This window comes from Pseudorasbora parva, chromosome 14 (genome assembly GCF_024679245.1).
Source record: "Pseudorasbora parva isolate DD20220531a chromosome 14, ASM2467924v1, whole genome shotgun sequence".
NCBI classification, from domain to species: domain Eukaryota; kingdom Metazoa; phylum Chordata; class Actinopteri; order Cypriniformes; family Gobionidae; genus Pseudorasbora; species Pseudorasbora parva.
Window position 1 is genome coordinate 45,505,483 of NC_090185.1, and position 22,346 is coordinate 45,527,828.

The following is a 22,346-nucleotide window of genomic DNA, read 5'->3' on the forward strand; positions in this document are numbered from 1 at the left end:
ATATCCACATACACATGTACATACCCCCACACACACCGTATACATACATACACCCATACATATCTATACCCCTATATCCACATACACATGTACATACCCTCCACACACACCGTATACATACATACACCCATACATATCTATACCCCTATATCCACATACACATGTACATACCCCCACACACACCGTATACATACATACACCCATACATATCTACACCCCTATATACACATACACATGTACACCCCCCCACACACCGTATACATACATACACCCATACATATCTATACCCCTATATCCACATACACATGTACATACCCCCCACACACCGTATACATACATACACCCATACATATCTATACCCCTATATCCACATACACATGTACATACCCCCCCACACACACCGTATATATACATACACCCATACATATCTATACCCCTATATCCACATACACATGTACATACCCCCCACACACCGTATACATACATACACCCATACATATCTATACCCCTATATCCACATACACATGTAGACCAGCTCAGCATCAAACTGTCACATATTTTAAAAATATCATTTTGCATCGAGGTACTGCGTTCCTTCAGATCTATTATCTCACTTTTAATATAATCCACATTTTGTGTATACTGCAGGCTGGTTTTTATTTCTTGTAGTTCTCTGGATATTGACTCTAATCTCGAGTTAGGGGAGCCCATAAGTAGCTTGACATTGAAATTGCTGTGTTGTTGTTCCAGTAATGCGGTAAACATTTCCTTTTGTTGCTGCAGCATTTCATTTACACAGCTGATAGTCACATATTCTTCTTCTTGTTTTGTCTCCTTTTTTGGCGGCATGTTTTGTTATTATCAGCAAACTGCGTGTTGTTCAAAACACCAAATAAAATGATTTTCAATCCTCAAATAAAAGATTCAAACGGTCATGAGTTGTCACGGAACACTCGACAGCACCTCCTCCGGGTTTGAGTGTGTAAGTGAATGTCACATATTACTGATCATGTGAAGATTTTCCAGCGGTGCTGCTGCTGAATACACTGTAGAGGAAACACTGATGAATATATAAAACAACGGTTCAATATGTTGGTATTAAATGCGTTCTCTGAGAATTTATATTTCAAGTTTTGACTGCAAATGTCACGTCCGTAACGCTGGAATTGCCCAACACAAGTTTTATAAGCGACTCCAGGAAAGGTTTGGCAAAGGTTGTGTTTTCCTCGTATGTCTGTCTACAGATGCAGAGCTACACAGTGTGTTTTCCTGCTCTGCTTGTGGATCTGAGAGCGAAATCTCACACACTCTTTATGTTGTTTTCTCTTTGTAGTTCCCCGTATGGATCTTTGACCGCAATTATTAGTTTGAGCAGTTGAGAAGAAGAAATGGTTTTTATTTTCTCATCATCTTCTTACTTCAGGTAAGTCTAGATCTTCCTCATGTTTCCTCGTCCTCAACAAACTTTGAGTTTATTCATTTATTTTTGACTGATTGAGTTTTGCTGTGGCTGTTAATGACGAGGACATCATTTCCTTGAGCATGTTGAGCTTTGAGGACTTTAGTCACCATCTGATGACATCACAGCAGGTGTATTGACCCTAGTCAGGAGCCGTATTTCTTTTATTAATTGAGTTATTGAATGTTTTATTTTGTGTGCATGTAATGAAGGGCCACAGAGACCTGCAACCTGTCCTCATCTTGAGCTCAAAGTGCTGGTACTGTCTGACAACAGAAGGAAACAGAGGAGGAATGTGATGAAGGGGTTTATGAAGTGAAGACTGAGGATGATCAGTGATGGTGAGGATCTATTACTGTGATCCTCTCTACTGTGATTTGAGTGCAGCCTCCGGGGTTCACTGTACAGTAGAGGTGTTTTCATCCATAAAATGTATATTAAATGTGAAATATCATCTATGAACACTATGACCTGGAGTCAGCTATTTGGCAGCCATTACGTAATTGGGAATCTGTACGTCCTTGTGTTTTCGACTCCCGTTTGGCCCCAGAAGGCCCTAGGGCCACCAGGCTTGCGTTCCTATCTATGTCTCAGCGGCTCCTATCAGAATCCAGAGTTTCGAGAAGATCAAAAGAAAAAAAACATCCTTTACACCAAGTTTGATCTGCTGTGCCATCAGCCAATTGGTCGACCTTTAGCTCGCCCCTTTTTCTATTTCACACGTGTTTAACGTGAAGTTGGATTCCACGGAATTTCACACCAAGTTTGATCTGATGTGCCGTCAGCCGATTGGTCGACCTTAACCTCGCCCCTTTCAATTTCACACGTTTAACGTGAAGTTGGAAACTGCAGGCTATAAAAGACCCCTGCCCCGACACTCTTTGTCATTCACTTGCATTTCACACAGCTGTTTCTGTCATCGCTCTCACACATACACCCACACACTTTGCACCTCACGGTTCCTGACGCGTTCCACACTTTTGTTTTTCCGTTTGAAAAATGGTTGTTGACTGCCCCATTTGTTACAGAGGGTACAGCCAGCTCAGCCAGTACCTTCGAGTGAGTCATGGCGTCCGAAACAAGGAGGAGAGGAAACTTCTCCTCTCCATCCCATCCGGCAGGGTTGATGTTCGCAAAGGCACCTGCCCCGTGCTGGGCTGCGGAAAGGCGACCGCCCGGATGGACCGGCACCTCAAGGCCCACACGGAACTGACGGGTCGGGCCCGCAAATAGGCCATGGACTCCCTCAAGAGAAAAAAGGTCCTCGCAGACCTGGCCAAGCTGCGGACCAGCGACCCGGCAGTTCCAATGTCCTCCATGCTTGACCTAAACGAGGCCGGGGACATCGGGGACGACCCCGTCTGTGCGCTGGGAGATGAGGAGGAGCAGCAGCAGCCGACGGCCACCCCTGCGACGACCCCCGATGCCAGAAGGACGGGACGGACCAGGAAGATCTGCGGAAGCAGGTGGAGATCTTGACGGATTTGCTCTGCAAACTGTCTCGGCGCTTCTGCCTGCTCAAGAGGAGGTGCCTGGGCCCCCCATCCAGCCATCTCTCACGGGTGGCCGGCAAGCTCCTCGCCTCCTGCCGCTCGCCAGGGATAGGAGCGGCTGCTGTGGCGGCCGAGGAGGTGGAGGAGGAGGACGACAACGAGCCCCTGGCCCAGCCGTTACAGGAACCCTGCCAGGACCCCGAGCTTGAGACGGAGCCGGAGCCAGGGGCTACTTCTTCCGCTGCTACTGTGGCAACGGCTGTGGCGCCGGCGACCGCATTGCCCTCCACCTCCTGCTCCTCCGTCGCCTACCCTTTCCCAGATTACGTGCCAGCTCTGAGTGAGTACCTCTTGCCCTCTCTTTCTCACTGTGTCTCTGTGGCTGTTGTTCTGACTGACCCTGTTGTTTTAACTGACCCTGTTGTTCTAACTGACCCTGTTGTTCTGACTGACCCTGTTGTTTTAACTGACCCTGTTGTTCTAACTGACCCTGTTGTTCTGACTGACCCTGTTGTTTTAACTGACCCTGTTGTTTTAACTGACCCTGTTGTTCTAACTGACCCTGTTGTTCTGACTGACCCTGTTGTTCTGACTGACCCTGTTGTTTTAACTGACCCTGTTGTTTTAACTGACCCTGTTGTTCTAACTGACCCTGTTGTTCTAACTGACCCTGTTGTTCTGACTGACCCTGTTGCTTTAACTGACCCTGTTGTTCTAACTGACCCTGTTGTTCTAACTGACCCTGTTGTTCTAACTGACCCTGTTGTTCTAACTGACCCTGTTGTTCTAACTGACCCTGTTGTTCTAACTGACCCTGTTGTTCTAACTGACCCTGTTGTTCTGACTGACCCTGTTGTTTTAACTGACCCTGTTGTTTTAACTGACCCTGTTGTTCTAACTGACCCTGTTGTTCTGACTGACCCTGTTGTTTTAACTGACCCTGTTGTTCTAACTGACCCTGTTGTTCTAACTGACCCTGTTGTTCTGACTGACCCTGTTGTTCTAACTGACCCTGTTGTTCTGACTGACCCTGTTGTTCTGACTGACCCTGTTGCTTTAACTGACCCTGTTGTTCTAACTGACCCTGTTGTTCTAACTGACCCTGTTGTTCTAACTGACCCTGTTGTTCTGACTGACCCTGTTGTTTTAACCTGTTAAGCTGATTTCTAAATTTTGAAAAAATCCTAAGAAATGTATACTCAGACTAAAACAAATACAGTTTGTGAATCCTTTGCACTAAAAGCATAATTATGGTCTCATTTGAAAGCAGACACCTGGCAGTTTACTGTAAAGTCAAAATGATAATATTTTTTATAATAAAAAAAGCTATAATAAGCTTCAAAGTTTTGTAAAGTTATTAGAAATTTATTTGTATGATATATCTTTATGAAAATAAAATTGAAGTGGGCCTTGGAGAAATCTAGAAATGCACTACAGCTAAAGCCACAAGTCTGACCATGTTATATTTCAGATCTGAAGATGATCAGTCTAAAACTCTGCATTTTATTAAACGTTTTACAAGATCGTTTCATGTGATTTTATTTTGAGATATCGCTGAAATATCAACTGATGTTTATTGCCACATCTTCTCAGCTTTCAGTCGCTGTATTGCCTCTATTGTTTAGAGGTGCAAACTGCCCCATTCAGTTTGTCTCCCCGGCATTCACACTTCTGCGGACTGGTTATGGCTCCAATTATTATTCTTTTGTCTGCATTATAATTACTAACGATTCTCTATTCAAACTGTTCTATTCAAACCTCATTTCTAAATCAAACCTCTCACTTTACCCTCACTGAGACTCTATTGAATGCATTTCGTCCAAATAAGCATTTCAGTAGTTTTACATTTAGAAAATGTTCATAAAAATAAAGTATTTACTCAGTGGCAGGTGCATCTAGGGCAAGCTAGCATGTTAGCTTAGCACACCAGCAAAACAACAATTTATACGATTAAAATCATGTTTTATTCAAAACTTGCTTCATATCACTTTATATTTTATATGTAGAGTGTTTTATATAACAATATGTGATCTCATATAGCTTCGGGTCAAAAAATCGGACAGAAAATATACAATGCTAAAAGCTATGTGGAATAGCATTGCATTATAAATATCATCTATTATGAAACCACCCAACATGGCATAAAGAACACAGACCAACCATATATTGCCGCGATTGTGTGTTTATTGTCTTAAAACGTGTTTATCTGCATAAAATAGCCATCTGACGATCCCAGGGAGCTGTGTGGATATGTCCATATGTCAGATACTTCCTGAATGTCACATGGTGTGTCTGTTCTTCATGTGTTCCCCATGGGGTGAATTTTCAGTAGTACAGCTTTCCAGCGCCCTCCGGCTGCCAGAATGAATTGAAAACACAGCATATCACAGCCTACTGCGCTCATAATCACACATCCGCGGATTTTGGATAAAGATTGAATAAATAATACTTCTCTGTATAGAAATTTGACTCAAACGTGTGAGAATCTATCAATATTTCTCCACATCTGCACACTTTTGAAGTAAAAGCCCTGAGGGAAGTTGTTTTGTCGAGTGTCTTCATGACGACCAAGGAGGATTTTTTTATGAATGGGAGCAAATGACGCGCATATTACAATCAAAAGGTAGCGACGCCCAAGATCATATTCATAACTCCTGGAACATATTAACACATTACGGTCACTATAAGACTTTGAGAATAAAACAGAGGTAAAAAAATTAAACTTTAGTCTTAGATCTTTTTAATGATGTATAGTTTGTCAAGGTAATTACTTACATCTGATAGTAATTTTGAGCTAATTTAAACAAAGAGACCTTCAGTGCGTCCTCGTCCTCGTGACGGTTATCAGGTTAACTGACCCTGTTGTTTTAACTGACCCTGTTGTTCTAACTGACCCTGTTGTTTTAACTGACCCTGTTGTTCTAACTGACCCTGTTGTTCTAACTGACCCTGTTGTTCTAACTGACCCTGTTGTTCTGACTGACCCTGTTGTTCTAACTGACCCTGTTGTTCTAACTGACCCTGTTGTTCTGACTAACCCTGTTGTTCTTGTGTGTTTTTCCGCAGATGTATTGATTGAGGAATTCAGAGGCCACCAGGAGGGAGCGGATCCAGGCCCGAGGCTGGTAAATAATGTAGCCTCCAAAGTCTTTCGCATCAAGAATTTTGTGGGCTACATGGCGGCGGGGCAGACAGATCTGGCCAGCCTGGGCTTTCTTAATCAGACGGCGAGGATGCGGTCTTGGCTGAACAGCCTCAACCAGGCCATGATCGTGGAGCCGACGATACATCACTATCTAAAAAATGTGGCCCAGTTCCTGGCCTACGTGGCCGAGACCCCGCCACCCACCAGCCGACTCTCCCGGACAGTCATGGTGGGGCTGAACCGGGAGATCAAAAATATGATCCGCTCCGTCCGGCAGAGAGTGGTAATGCATGAGGTGAAGGTCAAGCAGGCCAAGGAGGGCCGCCTTATCTCGAAGACCACTCTTCGCCAATGCCTGGCCAAGGCAAAGGTTGCCTTCCTGAAGATCCTGGGTAAGTTTTTGACTCCTCTCACCTTCAAGACACACACACACACACACACACACACACACATGGTTGACAATTCTCCCTCTTTTCACACAGCCCGTCTCTGCCAGTCACCGGACCGGGATGACCAGTGGTCGTTTCATGGACACCTCACTGCATACTTTGCCTGCATTTATGGGCATCGCAGTGGGGTGTTCCAAAATATGACCATTCAGGAGGTAGAGGCGGCCAGAAACAACTGTAAGGATGGCTGCTATGTGATCAATGTGAGTTGTTTTATCTATCTATCTATCTATCTATCTATCTATCTATCTATCTATCTATCTATCTATCTATCTATCTATCTATCTATCTATCTATCTATCTATCTATCTATCTATCTATCTATCTCTCGTTCGCTCGCTCGCTCGCTCGCTCTCTTTCTCTCTCTCTCAGTCTCTTACAGTTTGTCTCTGTTTCCGCAGATATCAACACACAAGACGAACCAAGCGTTCGGAGCGGCCCAGTTGCCGTTAAACGAGGAGGAATACAAATGGATGACGGGGTTCCTGGTGCTGAGGCCCTATATGGTGGGGGGGGCCGACCCCACCTATTTTTTTTTCACGTCTAAGCCCAGCTCATGCAAAAATCTGAATCAGTACTTTCAGGATGCATGGGCTGGGATGGGCCTCCCAGGAACCCCAAACTTTACTGAAATCCGGACGTCCATCGCCACCCACGTAAGTGCTCCCGCATGGCTTGAGTTTCTGAGGTGTGTGTTTTTGAGGTGTGTGTTTGTTTCTGACTATGCTTTCCACTCTATCCTCACAGGCCAAGAACACGCATAACCACGGGGACCGGCACAAGGTGTCCCAGTTTATGTGTCACGATACCTCTACGGCTGACCGGTTCTACGCCCTCAACCTAGATGCCATACAGGCCACGGAGCACTGAAGACTGTTTGATGCTGCCGTGGAGGGAAAGGACACCACACCGGGGTCTCCGGAGAAGAAAGGAAAAGAAAGAGGCCCACCAAGCCCATCAGGACCACCAGGCCGGCCAGGCGAACCCCCGCCAGCCCGTCGCCCTCCGACAGCCAGGGAGCGCATGAAGAGGAGGTGGATTCTGCCACTTCCGTAAGTCCATCATTCTCATTGGTGGGAGGATTGTTTAACCATTCGTTGGTTGGCGTGTTTGCTGACTCTTTCTTCTTTCCATTTCCATTTCCATTTTCACCACCCCCAAAAAACGTAGGGTCCTGAATCCCGGGAAGACATACCCTCTAGTCTTGATATCACCCCTGAAAACGCAGACCCTCCGGATCTTGGCGAAGCGGCAGAGGAAGCCACCAAAGTTCTTTTGATTTGTTCCCGGGGTTCTGTATATGTGTTCTTGTTTTAAATAAAATGTTGAAAAGTTCATTACTGTCATGTCTTTTTTTGGCTGCAAAGCAAGTGTCTGATGCACTGAATAAAAGAATATTATCACATATGGTGAAGTACACCCTTCCGATAGGCGGTGCTGTGACGTAGAGAGGAGCGTTGGTTTGGGGGCCCTGGAGCCTTCCATAGCTGAGCGGGACCCCGAACATAAAAACTTCCATTTTCAAATTTATGCTGTGGCCCCAAATAACAGGTCAACGAGACTGCCTTTTCTATGCCAATTAAGCACTCAAATCACCTGAAAGTTAGATGAGTGTGTTTGTTTGAGTGTGCCCTGATCAGTAGAGGTGTTTTCATGCATAAAATGTATATTAAATGTGAAATATCACCCATAAACACAGACCTGGAGTCAGTTATTTGTCGGACATTATGTAATTGGGAATCTGTACGTCTTTGTGTTTTCAACTCCCGTTTGGCCCCAGAAGGCCCTGGGGCCACCAGGCTTGCGTTCCTATCTATGTCTCAGCGGCCCCTATCGGAATCCAGAGTTTCGAGAAGATCAAAAGAAAAGAAAAATATCCTTTACACCAAGTTTGATCTGATGTGCCGTCAGCCGATTGGTCAACCTTTACCTCGCCCCTTTTTCAATTTCACACGTGTTTAACGTGAAGTTGGATTCCATGGAATTTCACACCAAGTTTGATCTGATGTGCCGTCAGCCGATTGGTCGACCTTTACCTCGCCCCTTTTTCAATATCACACGTGTTTAACGTGAAGTTGAATTCCACGGAATTTCACACCAAGTTTGATCTGATGTGCCGTCAGCCGTTTGGTCGACCTTTACCTCGCCCCTTTGTCAATTTCACACATGTTTAACGTGAAGTTGGATTCCACAGAATTTCACACCAAGTTTGATCTGATGTGCCGTCAGCCGATTGGTCGACCTTTACCTCGCCCCTTTTTCAATATCACATGTGTTTAACGTGAAGTTGAATTCCACGGAATTTCCCACCCAGTTTGATCTGATGTGCCGTCAGCCGATTGGTCGACCTTTACCTCGCCCCTTTGTCAATTTCACACGTGTTTAACGTGAAGTTGGATTCCACGGAATTTCACACCAAGTTTGATCTGATGTGCCGTCAGCCGATTGGTCGACCTTTACCTCGCCCCTTTTTCAATATCACACGTATTTAACGTGAAGTTGAATTCCACGGAATTTCACACCAAGTTTGATCTGATGTGCCGTCAGCCGATTGGTCGACCTTTTTCTCGCCCCATTTTCAATTTCACACGTATTTAACGTGACGTTGGATTCCACAGAATTTCACACCACGGTTGATCTGATGTGCCGTCAGCCGATTGGTCGACCTTTACCTCGCCCACTTTTCAATTTCACAAGTGTTAAACGTGACGTTGGAATCCGCAGGCTATAAAAGACCCCTACCCGACACTCTGTCATTCACTTGCATTTCACACAGCTGTTTTTGCGCGCACCAGACTCACATATCTCTCTCATACACACACACACACACACACACACAATCTTGCACCTCAATCTCGCAGCTGGTACCGGTGCAGGAGGAGGTGGTGGAGGCCAGGCAGGCATGGGAGGAATGGCAGGAAGCGGTGCAGGAGGTGATACAGGAGCTGCGCTGAAGCAGGAGGCGGTGCTGGATTCCTGGCAGGAGCTGGTGCCGGAGGCGGAGGCGGTGCCGGAGGCCAGGCAGGCATGGGAGGAATGGCAGGAGGCAGTGCTGGAGGCGATACAGGAGCTGGTGCCGGAGGCCGGTTAGGAGCCGGAGTCAGAGGAGGAGGCCTAGCAGGAGATGGAGCAGCGACCTAGCACCCCCAAAAAGCGGAGGGGGTGACTCCCTGACACCCAGAAAGACTTATCCGTTAGTCTTGATATCGCCGCTGAAAACGCAGACCCTCCGGATTCTAGCCAAGCGGCAGAGGGAGCCACCAAAGTTCTTTTGATTTGTTCCCTGTGTTCTGTAAATGTGTTCTTGTTTGAAATAAAATGTTGAAAAGTTCATTACTGTCATGTCTTTTTTTTGGCTGCAAAACAAGTGTCTGATGCACTGAATAAAAGAATATTATCACATATGGTGAAGTACACCCTTCCGATAGGCGGTGCTGTGGCGTAGAGAGGAGCGTTGGTTTGGGGGCCCTGGAGCCTTCCATAGCTGAACGGGAGCCCCAAACATAAAAACTTCCATTTTCAAATTTATGCTGTGGCCCCAAATAACGGGTCCACGGGCCTGCCTTTTCTATGTAAATTAAGCACTCAAATCACCTGAAAGTTAGATGAGTGGGTTTGTTTAAGTGTGCCCTGATCAGTAGAGGTGTTTTCATCCGTAAAATGTATGTTAAATGTGAAATATCACCCATAAGCACTGAGACCTGGAGTCAGTTATTATTCTGCCATTACGTAATTGGAAATCTGTACGTCTTTGTGTTTTGGGCTCCCGTTCGGGAACGCAGCGGCTCCGACGCTCGTGCGGAGTCTTGTTGAAAAGCTGCCGCCCTCCCCGAGTTCTCCCCGAGTTGCTGGGCCCCGTGGTTCGGGAGTAATGGGCGGTTAAAAATGTGGATTCTTGGCCTTATTTCTCGTGAACGCAGTGGTCCCGGGAGCTGGGGACGGTGGGGTTGGAAGGGCCCCTAGGCATTCCCCCAGCACCAGAAATTTGGAGCTCCAACTCGGTTTGGTTTTCGAGAAACGACCCCACAAACCTGGACCGGAAGTGACCGTATCTCAGAAACCGAAGGTCCGAATGAATGAAAACATTCATTGCAGGGCCTACCTTCATCTTGTCAAAATGACTGGGCTGAAGGGTTTTACGTGATATATTAGGAGCAATTTTCAATGCCATCCCCTCTTGAAAATCCACCAAATCTTTCAGTGGACCTATTGAAATGTGGGACATCTGGCATGAAGTATAGCCTCCTGTCTGGTCTTGCTGGGTGTGGGATAGATGTTCTGTTGTGATCTACTTTAAAGGCTTTCCACATTTCCCAATTAGGACTGCCCATGTCGGTGGTGACATTAACCACATGAAGCCCTATGGGAGCTGCCTTGTGAATAATGTTGAGGATGATGGGCTTGTAGGTTGCCCCATTAGTGGAGTTGCCACTGTAGTGATAAGCCACTACTTGCTTCCATCGAGTTGTGGTTCCTGCCAACATAAAAACACATGCATGTGTTGCCATTCCTTTTTGGCCAGTAATTATCACATCCCCATAAAACTTCCCTCTTCCAAGGTGCAGCTCCACACGGTGTATTTGCCATCTCATCCAGAGTTAGCACACACTCCCTCTCCATCACCGCCAGGGCATCTACCTTCAGCTTCGGCATGTCAGATATATCTTCTAACACTCCTGGTTCCATCTTTATATGCTGCAGTCTTCTTTGCAGGGTTCTGATATCAGGGAGAGGAATCTCCATGTCTTGGAGCAATCTGTAGCCTGTGGCAAAATCCAGTTTTATGGCCTTTTTGACTAGCATTTCCCCATCTCATGCCTCCCTTATTCTTCATACTGATTGCTTTGATCGGATTGTTCTGCCCTTTATCTCAAACGGCTTGCTTGAGTATGCAGTCAGATAACGCCTCCCAAAGACAACAGACACAGGGATTGATTTTCAAGCTTTACTGTTGCCCAAGGAATAACGTAAAACTGTAGAAATACAAAATACAGAATTCTACTGTAAATGTACAGCGTCTACATGTTCATATAACACAATGAAGGCTCTTTACATCACATAGTTAGCATCAACTATATCAGAAATTGGTCTTACAATTCACAAAATAAAGAAGAAATCCACATTTGACATATTATATAACAATTTAAAGTAAATATGCATAGAAATAATTATGTAGCATCATGTACATACCGAAAGTGCCTTCAAAACAACTTAAATTTGAGGAGCGATAGAAGAATGTATGCGTCTCCCGTCCTCCCCGTGATTCTGTTCTGGTATGGTTTTGAGTTTATGTTTTGATTATGTATTTTTGCCCCCTTGTGGGTTTTGTTTTGTATTTATGTTTATTTTTATAATAAATTATCACTTCTTTTGCACATGAGTCCTCGCACCATTTTCCCTTGTTGTTTGTGCCGTGATAAGAGCTCCTTCTGCCCTCTGCCCTTGTCTGAAATCTTTGTCTTTCCAACTCTTCTCTCAGGTATTTCACACTGGCTCCCTGTTCACTTGATTCCTGCACACTGGCTTCTGGCTCATTGGCTCCTGGTATGTCCCTCTCAATTTCCTCACAGTCTTCACCTTCCGTGTCCTCTCTTTCCTCACTTTCCTTACTCTCACTTTCCTTACTTTCTCCCTCCATGTCTGAAATGGTGACATGGCATTGTTAGTGTCACATACAGTGTGTATAGGCTAGTCAGAGCTGTTGAAAAACAGTTACGACATTCCCATAGGAACTAAGGAATGCAGAAGTAAAGCATGTCACGGAGCAAACAATAGTTCCAAACTATTACATTCTTTCTTGGGATAAATTGCGTAAACTAGCATCATTTGTTAATATTCACCTGTTGTGTATGGTTCGAGTATTATAAAATTACATTAGGACGTTAAAATGATAAAAGAGATGACCACTATAGCAAGTAGATGGTGGAAGATGAACACTTTTTGGCTCATTAGTCATTTCTCTTCTTTTGAATGAATTTTGGTGGTGAGATCAAATCGTGTCGCAACTGTTTTCTATGGCTCTGAGGCTAGTCATTGAAAACACTTATATTTAAATTCTGACCACATCATTCATCCCAAAGTTCATTTTAGGACAATATGTGTGGTCACTGGCCACTGCATGGACATGTACTGGAGGTTCTTCTAATTGCCGGACCTTTTCTCTTCTTGGGCTCAGGGCGCTGCACAAATATGGTTGGAACGGCATCAGTTCTCAATATCAGTTGGCCTTTTTTTGTTCTTGATTGCTGTCCCTCAAAATGTGCCTGCAGAGTTACTTATGAGGTTATTTTCCACACTGATAATAGCCCATAATTGTAAATCACAGTTTCATTCCAATCTTGTACATATGACAGTAAAACATGTTGAACCTTGATCCACAAGTGAAATGTCCATTATAAATGTAACTTACTGCACATAGTTTTCTGTTGTTGTAATCTTTCATGATGGTAAGGTTGCTTCTGCTGACTTGAGCTTACCATTTCTTTCTCCTGTCAGTATCTTTTGGGAAGCCATACATCCGGATCCCTTTCTCGGACCGATTGGTGCATCCAAATACTGCACAGCCAACCATGGTAAGAAAATCAATCTATAAAAGTTAATGTTATGATCAGTTTTCAGGGAAGGTGTGCTAATTATTCCTTCCTATCTCATTGCACTTGCAATCCTGTAGTTGCCTAGCCTAGAAATCTAGACGCACCCTAGCGGCTGCCAATTTAATCTGCCCGCAAGTGTCGTCTAGGCACTCTCAATACCCTTCTGAGCTGTATTCCTCACAATCTGGATGGGCCAATCACATCGTTTATAGAGTCGGCAGGTGGGGCCATAATGACGACGGCCGAGTTGCGTTTGCGTGCTTCTAATAAACACAGAAACTGGCGAACGGCGGTCTTTTGAATCAGCTTTGGCCGCGACTCTGGAAGACTTTTCTCTGAGAAAAGAACAAAGAACGGCACTGAAGTCATTCTTAAAAAGGGAAGATGTGTTTCGGAGTTTAGCCGACCGGATACGGCGACTGTTTAATCTGTCAGCGAGCTCTGTTTCACCTTCGTTGCTCTGGTTGGTGTAGCGCTATCCTATCCCGTGCAGAGGGAGTTTGAAAGACAACTGTTTATCCCGCCCCTCGGATTGAGCCCTGTCTATGGTGAGTTTCCAGACCAAACATCTTGTTGTGGGTCTGGCTTGTCAGGCTAATAGTTGCCCACACCTCCAATCAGGACATTTTCATTTTGAAGTGAACAAATCCTTTAACAGTGTTTACTCTTTCTTTACCACTCCCAGTTCTCTCCAGCAGCAACAGGCTTGATTTAGCTAAAGACCCGGTCTCCTCTGGGGCCTATGACACGGTCTGCTTCTGGAGCCTATGACACGGTCTCCTCTGGGGCCTATGACGCGGTCTCCTCTGGGGCCTATGACACGGTCTCCTCTGGGGCCTATGACACGGTCTCCTCTGGGGCCTATGACGCGGTCTCTTCTGGGGCCTATGACGCGGTCTCCTCTGGGGCCTATGACACGGTCTCCTCTGGGGCCTATGACGCGGTCTCCTCTGGGGCCTATGACACGGTCTCCTCTGGGGCCTATGACACGGTCTGCTTTTGGCAGTGAAATGCTCTCAACCCAAATATTCAATTATAATATTACATATTGTGTGGAGTTTGAATGCTTTTATTATCATTGTGTGGATAAGCATTTGACTGATTCTTAAAGGGTTACTTCAGCGATTAGCATATGGCTTTGTATCAGTAGAAACCCTGGAGTATATTCAAATTATTGTGCTTTCCCCCCTCATATCTCCCTGAGACGAGAGATTTATGCATTTTATATCTGGAAAAATTCCTCCTATGATGCAAATTGACGATTTTTGCATCATAGGAGGAATGTTTGGCCAAAGGCTAAAGACTACAGCCAGCAGAGGGAGCCATTTCCGCATGTTTTGAATCCGGCATTGGGGGATGGGAGATTACACTCAGCTTGCAGGGAGAGCTCAGCTGGCAGATACAGGACCATTTAAACGGAGCTATGGTGAGCAATGTAAGTCTTTTAACTTCTCAAATTCATTTCTATGAAAGTTAAGCTTGCAAAGGCATGAACTGAAAATGCGGCAGACTGAACTCGCGTTGTGAATGTATGCCGCGAGTGTGATCGCGATTACCTCAGCTCTCATCACTCGTGCAGTTAGTGCTCAGTGCTGTGATCCTCGCGCTGCGACTCATTATATTGAACACACACGTTCAGTTTTTAATTGTAGTGTCTTCTCTAACTCAGTCACAGTAATGAAGTTGGTTGCGTTGGGAATGGCCTCACAGGGCAGTGAAGCATTCTGGGAATTGTAGTCTTTCATCCCCATGAGACAAAAATACATTTTCTGTCTTTTCTCAGTCTAGAAGGCACAAAATTCAAAAATAATTTCACATTTCTACTGCATTGATGACCCAGTTTAAATACAGATTCATCTTCCCAGCGCTGAAGTACCCCTTTAATAAGTGTTAATATATAATTAAATGTTTTGTTGAATTGACTTAAATTGAGCAGCTTCTGGCATTTGTTGATATTTACTTGTGCATTTTTATGTGACTGTATCTTAACATATAAGGATTTTAGTAATTATGACCATAGTAGCAGAGGAAAAACATGGGCCTACTGTACATACTGTAAATGTTATACATTATGGGTGCAGTCCTCCTTCCCTCAAATTAAACACAAAAAACTAATTAAATTCAAAGGGCTTTATTGGCATTTGTATGTATGTGTGTGTGTGTGTGTGTGTATATGTGTATGTATGTATGTATATATGTGTATATATATATATATATATATATATATATATATATACACACACATACATACATATATTCAGTTTTACAAACAGTGTGTACATACATATACGCACGTCTATATAATATATTTATATTTGAATTAGACGCACATAAATGTATATACGTATAACACAGTACATCGGCCGTACTGAAAGTAATCCCGTTATCAGCGTTAATGTTATGGATCGTAGGCTATTAGGAACATAGGTCATTTAACCATCTCATAACAGAACACACTGTTAACGTTAATGCCATTTCTCCATCACTCCCCAGATAGAATAGAATAGAATAGTAGTCAATGTAATAACCAATGTACATTATGCGTTAATATTTACCGAAAATTTGCAAATAGTCGTTGCTGTAAATGTGCTCTAGGAGCAGCCCTCTTTCCTCCAAAATTAAAAATAACATTAATGCTGTTTCCGTTTTTCCCCAGAAAAAAAAAAAATGTAGATAGTCTATCTATATGTATTTTAGGTGTCAACTTTATAATCAATGAACGTTATCGTCAATTACCGGAAATTGCGGCAAATATAGTAATTGCTGTAAAATATAAATGTATTCTAACGTTGTGTTATGGGAGCAGCCCCGCCTTTTCCCTCCAAAATTAAACACAAAAAAACTGAATAATGCTGTGTTTCCACCCCCCCCCCTCCCCCCAATTTTTTTTAAATATATGTATTTAATATAAATAGCAACGTAATAATACATGTACATTATGCATCAATATTTACCAATAATGGCTGCAAATATATCTGCTGCTGTCTGTCCCACTTAAAACCATTCAAACTGGTTGACAGCGCAGATTTGTTTGGAACTATTGAGAGCTACATGGACCATCAACAGACTGTTGATCTTTGCCCCCCATCCCTTCACTCCTCAGTCATTTCATAATTAACATTTCCTTTTACAGTCTGCAGGTATAAACTGAATATTTATTGAATATTTTAATAAACTTTATATCCCTCAATTATGCAGGACTTCTTCAGATGGAGGGACACCCATTTCTCCTGAAACTAGCACGAGCCAACTGCAAGACTTTTCAACGTTTTTGGAAATATTTCCAGTTTCTCCGGAGGGCACACCACCATCAAAGAAGCAGTGTGTTGATAGTGGGTTTTCATGACAAGTGGCACCTCTCCCAGCATGCCAGTAGAACAGAACATCTTCTCTGTAAGTATCAAAATCCATAAATACAGCACTGGCACCCATTAACTCGGCATTAATTCACGGGGACAAATGACTCGCATGAGAACAGTTGTCATTCTGTCTTACAGCATTCTTCTCTGTACACAAGCCTTCAGCCACAAAAGTGGCAAGGCTGATTGCCCAGGAGGGGTAGAAGACAAATGGCTTCAAACCAGAGGAAATAACAAATGTTGGAAAGCAGCCACATAATGCATTTTAAAGACACACCCTTACAGAGCTCGTTGTGTGACGGAGCAGACGTGGATGAGTCTTGCTATTAATGATTTTGGTGTATCAGGTTTTGGTAAGAATATTTTAGTTGTCTTTTTAAGGCCAGAATTTTTTTATTTTTTTTTTACTTCTACTGAAATGTCTGTCTAGAGGCAAAGTTTATTCAGTTACTCAATTTTATGTTTTCTATATAACAGGAGTGGTTAGATGCGAATGTTCAAAGATGACATTGTCTGTGATTACCACGGAAAGGTAATCACCGCGGCAGAACGGAGGACCATGATGAAGGATATTCATGATGTTGATGGCCTTTACGGCTGCCTCAACCACTTCCTGCATCTGGAGCACACCAGCACTAGGTGCCCAGTAGAAGTTGATGGCCTTTATGGCTGCCTCAACCACTTCCTGCATCTGGAGCACACCAGCACTAGGTGCCCAGTAGCGGTTGATGGCCTTTATGGCTGCCTCAACCACTTCCTGCATCTGGACCACACCAGCACTAGGTGCCCAGTAGCGGTTGATGGCCTTTATGGCTGCCTCAACCACTTCCTGCATCTGGACCACACCAGCACTAGGTGCCCAGTAGCGGTTGATGGCCTTTATGGCTGCCTCAACCACATCCTGCATCTGGACCACACCAGCACTAGGTGCCCAGTAGAAGTTGATGGCCTTTATGGCTGCCTCAACCACTTCCTGCATCTGGACCACACCAGCACTAGGTGCCCAGTAGCGGTTGATGGCCTTTATGGCTGCCTCAACCACTTCCTGCATCTGGACCACACCAGCACTAGGTGCCCAGTAGCGGTATATGGCCTTTATGGCTGCCTCAACCACATCCTGCATCTGTACCACACCAGCACTAGGTGCCCAGTAGCGGTTGATGGCCTTTATGGTTGCCTCAACCACTTCCTGCATCTGGACCACACCAGCACTAGGTGCCCAGTAGCGGTTGATGGCCTTTATGGCTGCCTCAATCACTTCCTGCATCTGGACCACACCAGCATTAGGTGCCCAGTAGCGGTTGATGGCCTTTATGGCTGCCTCAACCACTTCCTGCATCTGGAGCACACCAGCACTAGGTGCCCAGTAGCGGTTGATGGCCTTTATGGCTGCCTCAACCACTTCCTGCATCTGGAGCACACCAGCACTAGGTGCCCAGTAGCGGTTGATGGCCTTTATGGCTGCCTCAACCACTTCCTGCATCTGGACCACACCAGCACTAGGTGCCCAGTAGCGGTTGATGGCCTTTATGGCTGCCTCAACCACTTCCTGCATCTGGACCACACCAGCACTAGGTGCCCAGTAGCGGTTGATGGCCTTTATGGCTGCCTCAACCACATCCTGCATCTGGACCACACCAGCACTAGGTGCCCAGTAGCGGTTGAGGGCTGTTATGGTTGCCTCAACCACTTCCTGCATCTGGACCACACCAGCACTAGGTGCCCAGTAGCGGTTGATGGCCTTTATGGCTGCCTCAACCACTTCCTGTATCTGGAGCACACCAGCACTAGGTGCCCAGTAGCGGTTGATGGCCTTTATGGCTGCCTCAACCACTTCCTGCATCTGGACCACACCAGCACTAGGTGCCCAGTAGTGGTTGATGGCCTTTATGGCTGCCTCAACCACTTCCTGCATCTGGACCACACCAGCACTAGGTGCCCAGTAGAGGTTGATGGCCTTTATGGCTGCCTCAACCACTTCCTGCATCTGGACCACACCAGCACTAGGTGCCCAGTAGAGGTTGATGGCCTTTGTGGCTGCCTCAACCACTTCCTGCATCTGGACCACACCAGCACTAGGTGCCCAGTAGCGGTTGATGGCCTTTATGGCTGCCTCAACCACTTCCTGCATCTGGAGCACACCAGCACTAGGTGCCCAATAGCGGTTGATGGCCTTTATGGCTGCCTCAACCACTTCCTGTATCTGGAGCACACCAGCACTAGGTGCCCAGTAGCGGTTGATGGCCTTTATGGCTGCCTCAACCACTTCCTGCATCTGGACCACACCAGCACTAGGTGCCCAGTAGCGGTTGATGGCCTCCTGTTGGTGCGCTGGCAGGTTTTTGGCAGCTACACCAACGGCCCCACACATTTTCTGACTGCTGCAAGCTGCCAGTTTATACCTAGAGACTGTAAAAGGAAATGTTAATTATGAAATGACTGTGAGGAGTGACGGGAAGGGGGGCAAAGATCAACAGTCTGTTAGTCTTGAAAATGTACTTTCATTATTATTGGCACAGAAGTAATTCCATACGAAGGCAGCTCCACCGATCCAAGCGACTGAACATGGCAAAAGTCAGTTCTAAACCTCACACACATCAGTGCAGAAACTGTGAACAAACTGTAAGGTTGCTTTGAGCCAATTTTCTTCTGTCTATATTTTTTCAGAGATCAAGCGCAGTACAGCACAAGTGTCAGGGTTAAGATGATGCAAGTTTTATTTAAGTCTGTTCCGTATTGCTCTTTGTAACCGGGAAATGTTTTCACACACGTGTAGAGCAGCTATTACGTTCCATAAAGGAAGGGATACAACACAGCTTTATTAGGGGTGTCTGTGTGTGGCTGGCTGGTGTGTGGCTTTTCTTCTCACTGCATCATCTCACATTTCTCTTTTTCTTTCATCACAGGTAGACGACGTCTCCAGGATGCTGAGGTACATCCAGCCAAGTGGGGATGAAGTCAGCTTGGACTTCCTGCTAAAGTCCACTGAGACCAAAGACTACCTCACCCAACTCCGGCGCGCTGACATGGGCCCAGCCACCATTCTGAACTACATCAAGAACATGATCCGGTTTGTTCAGTTTTTGAAGACCCACCTGAACTTGGCTGCAGCAGATCCTGACTTCTACAGGAAGTGCCAAGCCTACCTTGACCTCCTCACTTCCATCCGAAAGCCAGTGGCAAAGTCCAACAGCAAGGTCATCTGTGAAACAAGGTCAGTTGCTAATCTGCTTTCCATTTGTTTTTCTTTAATGACTTCCTCCATGTTGATAGTACTTATGTGCTGGCTGTACATCTGGGGTAATGTGACAGAGACGTGTGTAATTCTCCGCCGCATTGTTGTGTTGTATGTCATTCTAGGTATGAACGGTTCCAAGAGGGTAAGAAAAGCCTTCAGGAGTGCCAGGCCGTCCTCCGGAAGGCAAAGAAAGACATGCTGTCCGTTTATGGGAGGCTGCTGGAAGGTGACCACGTGGCTTCAGAGGGAAAGACCATGTTCTGCTACTACTGTGAAGCAATCCTGATCCTCAGTCACTTCCAGAGACCAGGAGCGGTGGAGGCAATAACAGTAAGTGTTAAGACCTCAGTTTTCAGGGGACATCAGCTTAAACAGATTATATTAGGTAGTCTGCGACAAGGACGTTTATGTCAGTTATTCACTCTGTGTATGTTTTTTTAAGACAGAAGAGTGGGACAACAGAAAACATTCTGGGGGAAAGGTGTGCGTGGCAGTAAGCGAACACAATACTGTGACAATGCAGATCGCCGTGTTTGCCCTCACAATAGAGGAGGCAGCAGTAAGGACACTTTGTACAGGCTAAATTGCCCTACCATGATATGCAATGACACCAGCAATGAACCAACAGATATTAACAGATGTATTTATTTATTTTTTGTCTCTGCAGATGCTGGACACATACTGCACATGGATCCACCCTGACTCCATCCGGCCAGATGTAGACAATACTAACAGATTGTTTGTTTTGCCGTCGGGCACGGAGATTAGGAGTGCAACCAATGACCTCTCTCGTCTGCACCAACAGTAAGTATTAACAGCTGCCCATAAGACCAAAAAGTATCTGTTGGATTAGCATTCAACTAATAACAGATTTGTGCATTTATTAAACGGATCAGCCTCTAGAAAATGACATAATTCAGGTTTGGGAGTTTCATCTGATATTTCTGCCCCATTGCAGCTACAAACTGCCCAACATCAAGAGCCAGCAGATCCGCAGGACCGTGGAGACAGATGTGGCTGCCATCTTCACAGAGGAGCTGAAGGCTTCACCCACTACATGGTGGGTGAAGTTAAGAGACCTCCAGCGTCCCGAGTGTGGCATTACCTTTAGACATCTGGGCCGACACATTAAGTCAAGCTATAGAGAGCTCACAGTAAGTTTAATCTCAAACTAGCATACCTGCTTTTGTCAATTAATTAAAAATAATCATAAAATAAAGTTCAAGAAAACTGTCCCTTCAGAGAAAAAAGTGTGTGCGTGTGTGTGTATTTTTCTCCATATTGTGTTAAAAATGTATACTATATATATATATATAGGTTTTTTTTTCAATATGGAGAAATTGAGTGTGTGTGTTATAGATGATTTTGAAAAGGCTCCAGGCCTTCTGGGTATGTATTAAGTAGTGTTGTCACGATACCTAAATGATGACTTCAATACGATACCAGACTAAAATACCTCGATACCGATACTAAATCGATACCACGGTAAAAAACAAACAGAAAAACAGATAATATGATTTATATGACAACAGAACTTATTATTCATTGTTTTATTTATTTTTTACCAGTGTTGGGCAAGCTACTTGGAAAATGTAGTGAGCTAAGTTACTCTACATTAAATTCAGCTTCACTACACTGAAGCTACCCCCCCCCCCCCCTGGGAAATGTAGCAAGCTAAGCTACAGCAACTTGACAAAAGTACTTCACTACATCTAAGCTACTTTTTATTTATTTAATTTCATATTGAACCAACGTTATTCCAATCAATGCTATTTCAGTGATCAATAAAAGTCAAGCATATAGACACACATTTTTTTTTAGTTATACAAAAACTGTCCGAAATCAATTCGGCAACAAAAACATGTGATCCAAAATATTAACAAAACCAGGGGCCTATTGCACAGAACTAGGATATGGGATTAAGCCGGGATATCTTGATGATCTTGTCATTTTTATGCCAAATTTAGTACACAGCTGTCATGTAAACATACCCTGAAGGCAAACTCATACCAAGAACGATAACGATAATGAAAGATAACTGTGTATTAGTGGATAAATTGAGCCAGGATCACCAAAATATCCCAGCTTCATCCCTTATCCTAGTATTGTGCAATAGGCCCCTGGTGTCGAGAGTGTGTGTGTGTGTGTGTGTGTGTGTGTTCATCTGTATGTGTATGATATGCATACACAACTGTGTGTTTGCATTTATGCGCAGTTTAGACTTGGGCACTTTTGCAGGACAAACTGTAAGTTAATTTACAACTCAACTTGTACAAAAAAAGTCCTGTGTCTGTGTGTGTGTGTGTGTCTCCCACACACATGAAACAAGTTTCAATCATTAATTCATTCATATCAAGAGGTGGCCAGGCTGGACCCCGATACTTTTAACAAGAGGTGTTTATTCAAGAGACACAATAGATTTTAAAACTTTGCAGTTTCTCTTTTGTCAGCGCGCGGACGATGCGCGTGCAACAGCGAATTTAACGCTAGGAGAAAAAAACCCGTCAACTAGATCCCGCCTATCCCGTCTTTACGCGCTCACTGCCAAAGGAGTACTTTGAAAGGCTCGCGCGCGCATCTGTGCGTGTCTTTGAAAGGCTCGCGCGCGCA

General features: G+C 44.7%; 2 protein-coding genes across 3 annotated transcripts in view; both read left to right on the forward strand.

Moving 5' to 3' along the window:
• Window positions 1-7,836, forward strand: part of LOC137040666 (uncharacterized) — a 28,740-nt gene extending 20,904 nt beyond the window's left edge. The window contains exons 2-9 of one of the 2 annotated variants that reach the window (XM_067416457.1): window positions 1,334-1,423; window positions 1,672-1,800; window positions 2,488-3,292; window positions 6,019-6,489; window positions 6,580-6,749; window positions 6,948-7,202; window positions 7,294-7,598; window positions 7,717-7,836. In XM_067416457.1, coding sequence (XP_067272558.1) covers window positions 6,129-6,489; window positions 6,580-6,749; window positions 6,948-7,202; window positions 7,294-7,416 — 909 coding nt within the window. In that variant the 5' untranslated portion in view covers window positions 1,334-1,423; window positions 1,672-1,800; window positions 2,488-3,292; window positions 6,019-6,128 and the 3' untranslated portion in view covers window positions 7,417-7,598; window positions 7,717-7,836. Of the gene's footprint in view, window positions 1-1,333; window positions 1,424-1,490; window positions 1,801-2,487; window positions 3,293-6,018; window positions 6,490-6,579; window positions 6,750-6,947; window positions 7,203-7,293; window positions 7,599-7,716 lie in introns of those variants that run through there. The other variant, XM_067416458.1, reaches the window with a different exon arrangement.
• Window positions 7,837-11,950: 4,114 nt separating this feature from the next.
• On the forward strand, window positions 11,951-22,297 carry LOC137039803 (uncharacterized). Its single transcript, XM_067415077.1, has 8 exons — window positions 11,951-12,090; window positions 13,042-13,118; window positions 19,405-19,568; window positions 19,859-20,066; window positions 20,179-20,295; window positions 20,404-20,540; window positions 20,695-20,890; window positions 22,187-22,297. Exons 2-8 carry the CDS (start codon window positions 13,116-13,118, stop codon window positions 22,295-22,297), a joined length of 936 nt encoding a protein of 311 aa, XP_067271178.1. The 5' UTR covers window positions 11,951-12,090; window positions 13,042-13,115.
• The last annotated feature ends 49 nt before the right edge of the window (window positions 22,298-22,346 follow it).

Bases quoted from the DNA above. Each gene is read 5' to 3' on its own strand.
- LOC137039803 (XM_067415077.1), top strand. The intron at 20,296-20,403 runs GTAAGGACACTT...TTGTCTCTGCAG, and splicing joins TCACAATAGAGGAGGCAGCA to ATGCTGGACACATACTGCAC. The intron at 20,891-22,186 runs GTAAGTTTAATC...CTCTTTTGTCAG, and splicing joins CAAGCTATAGAGAGCTCACA to CGCGCGGACGATGCGCGTGC.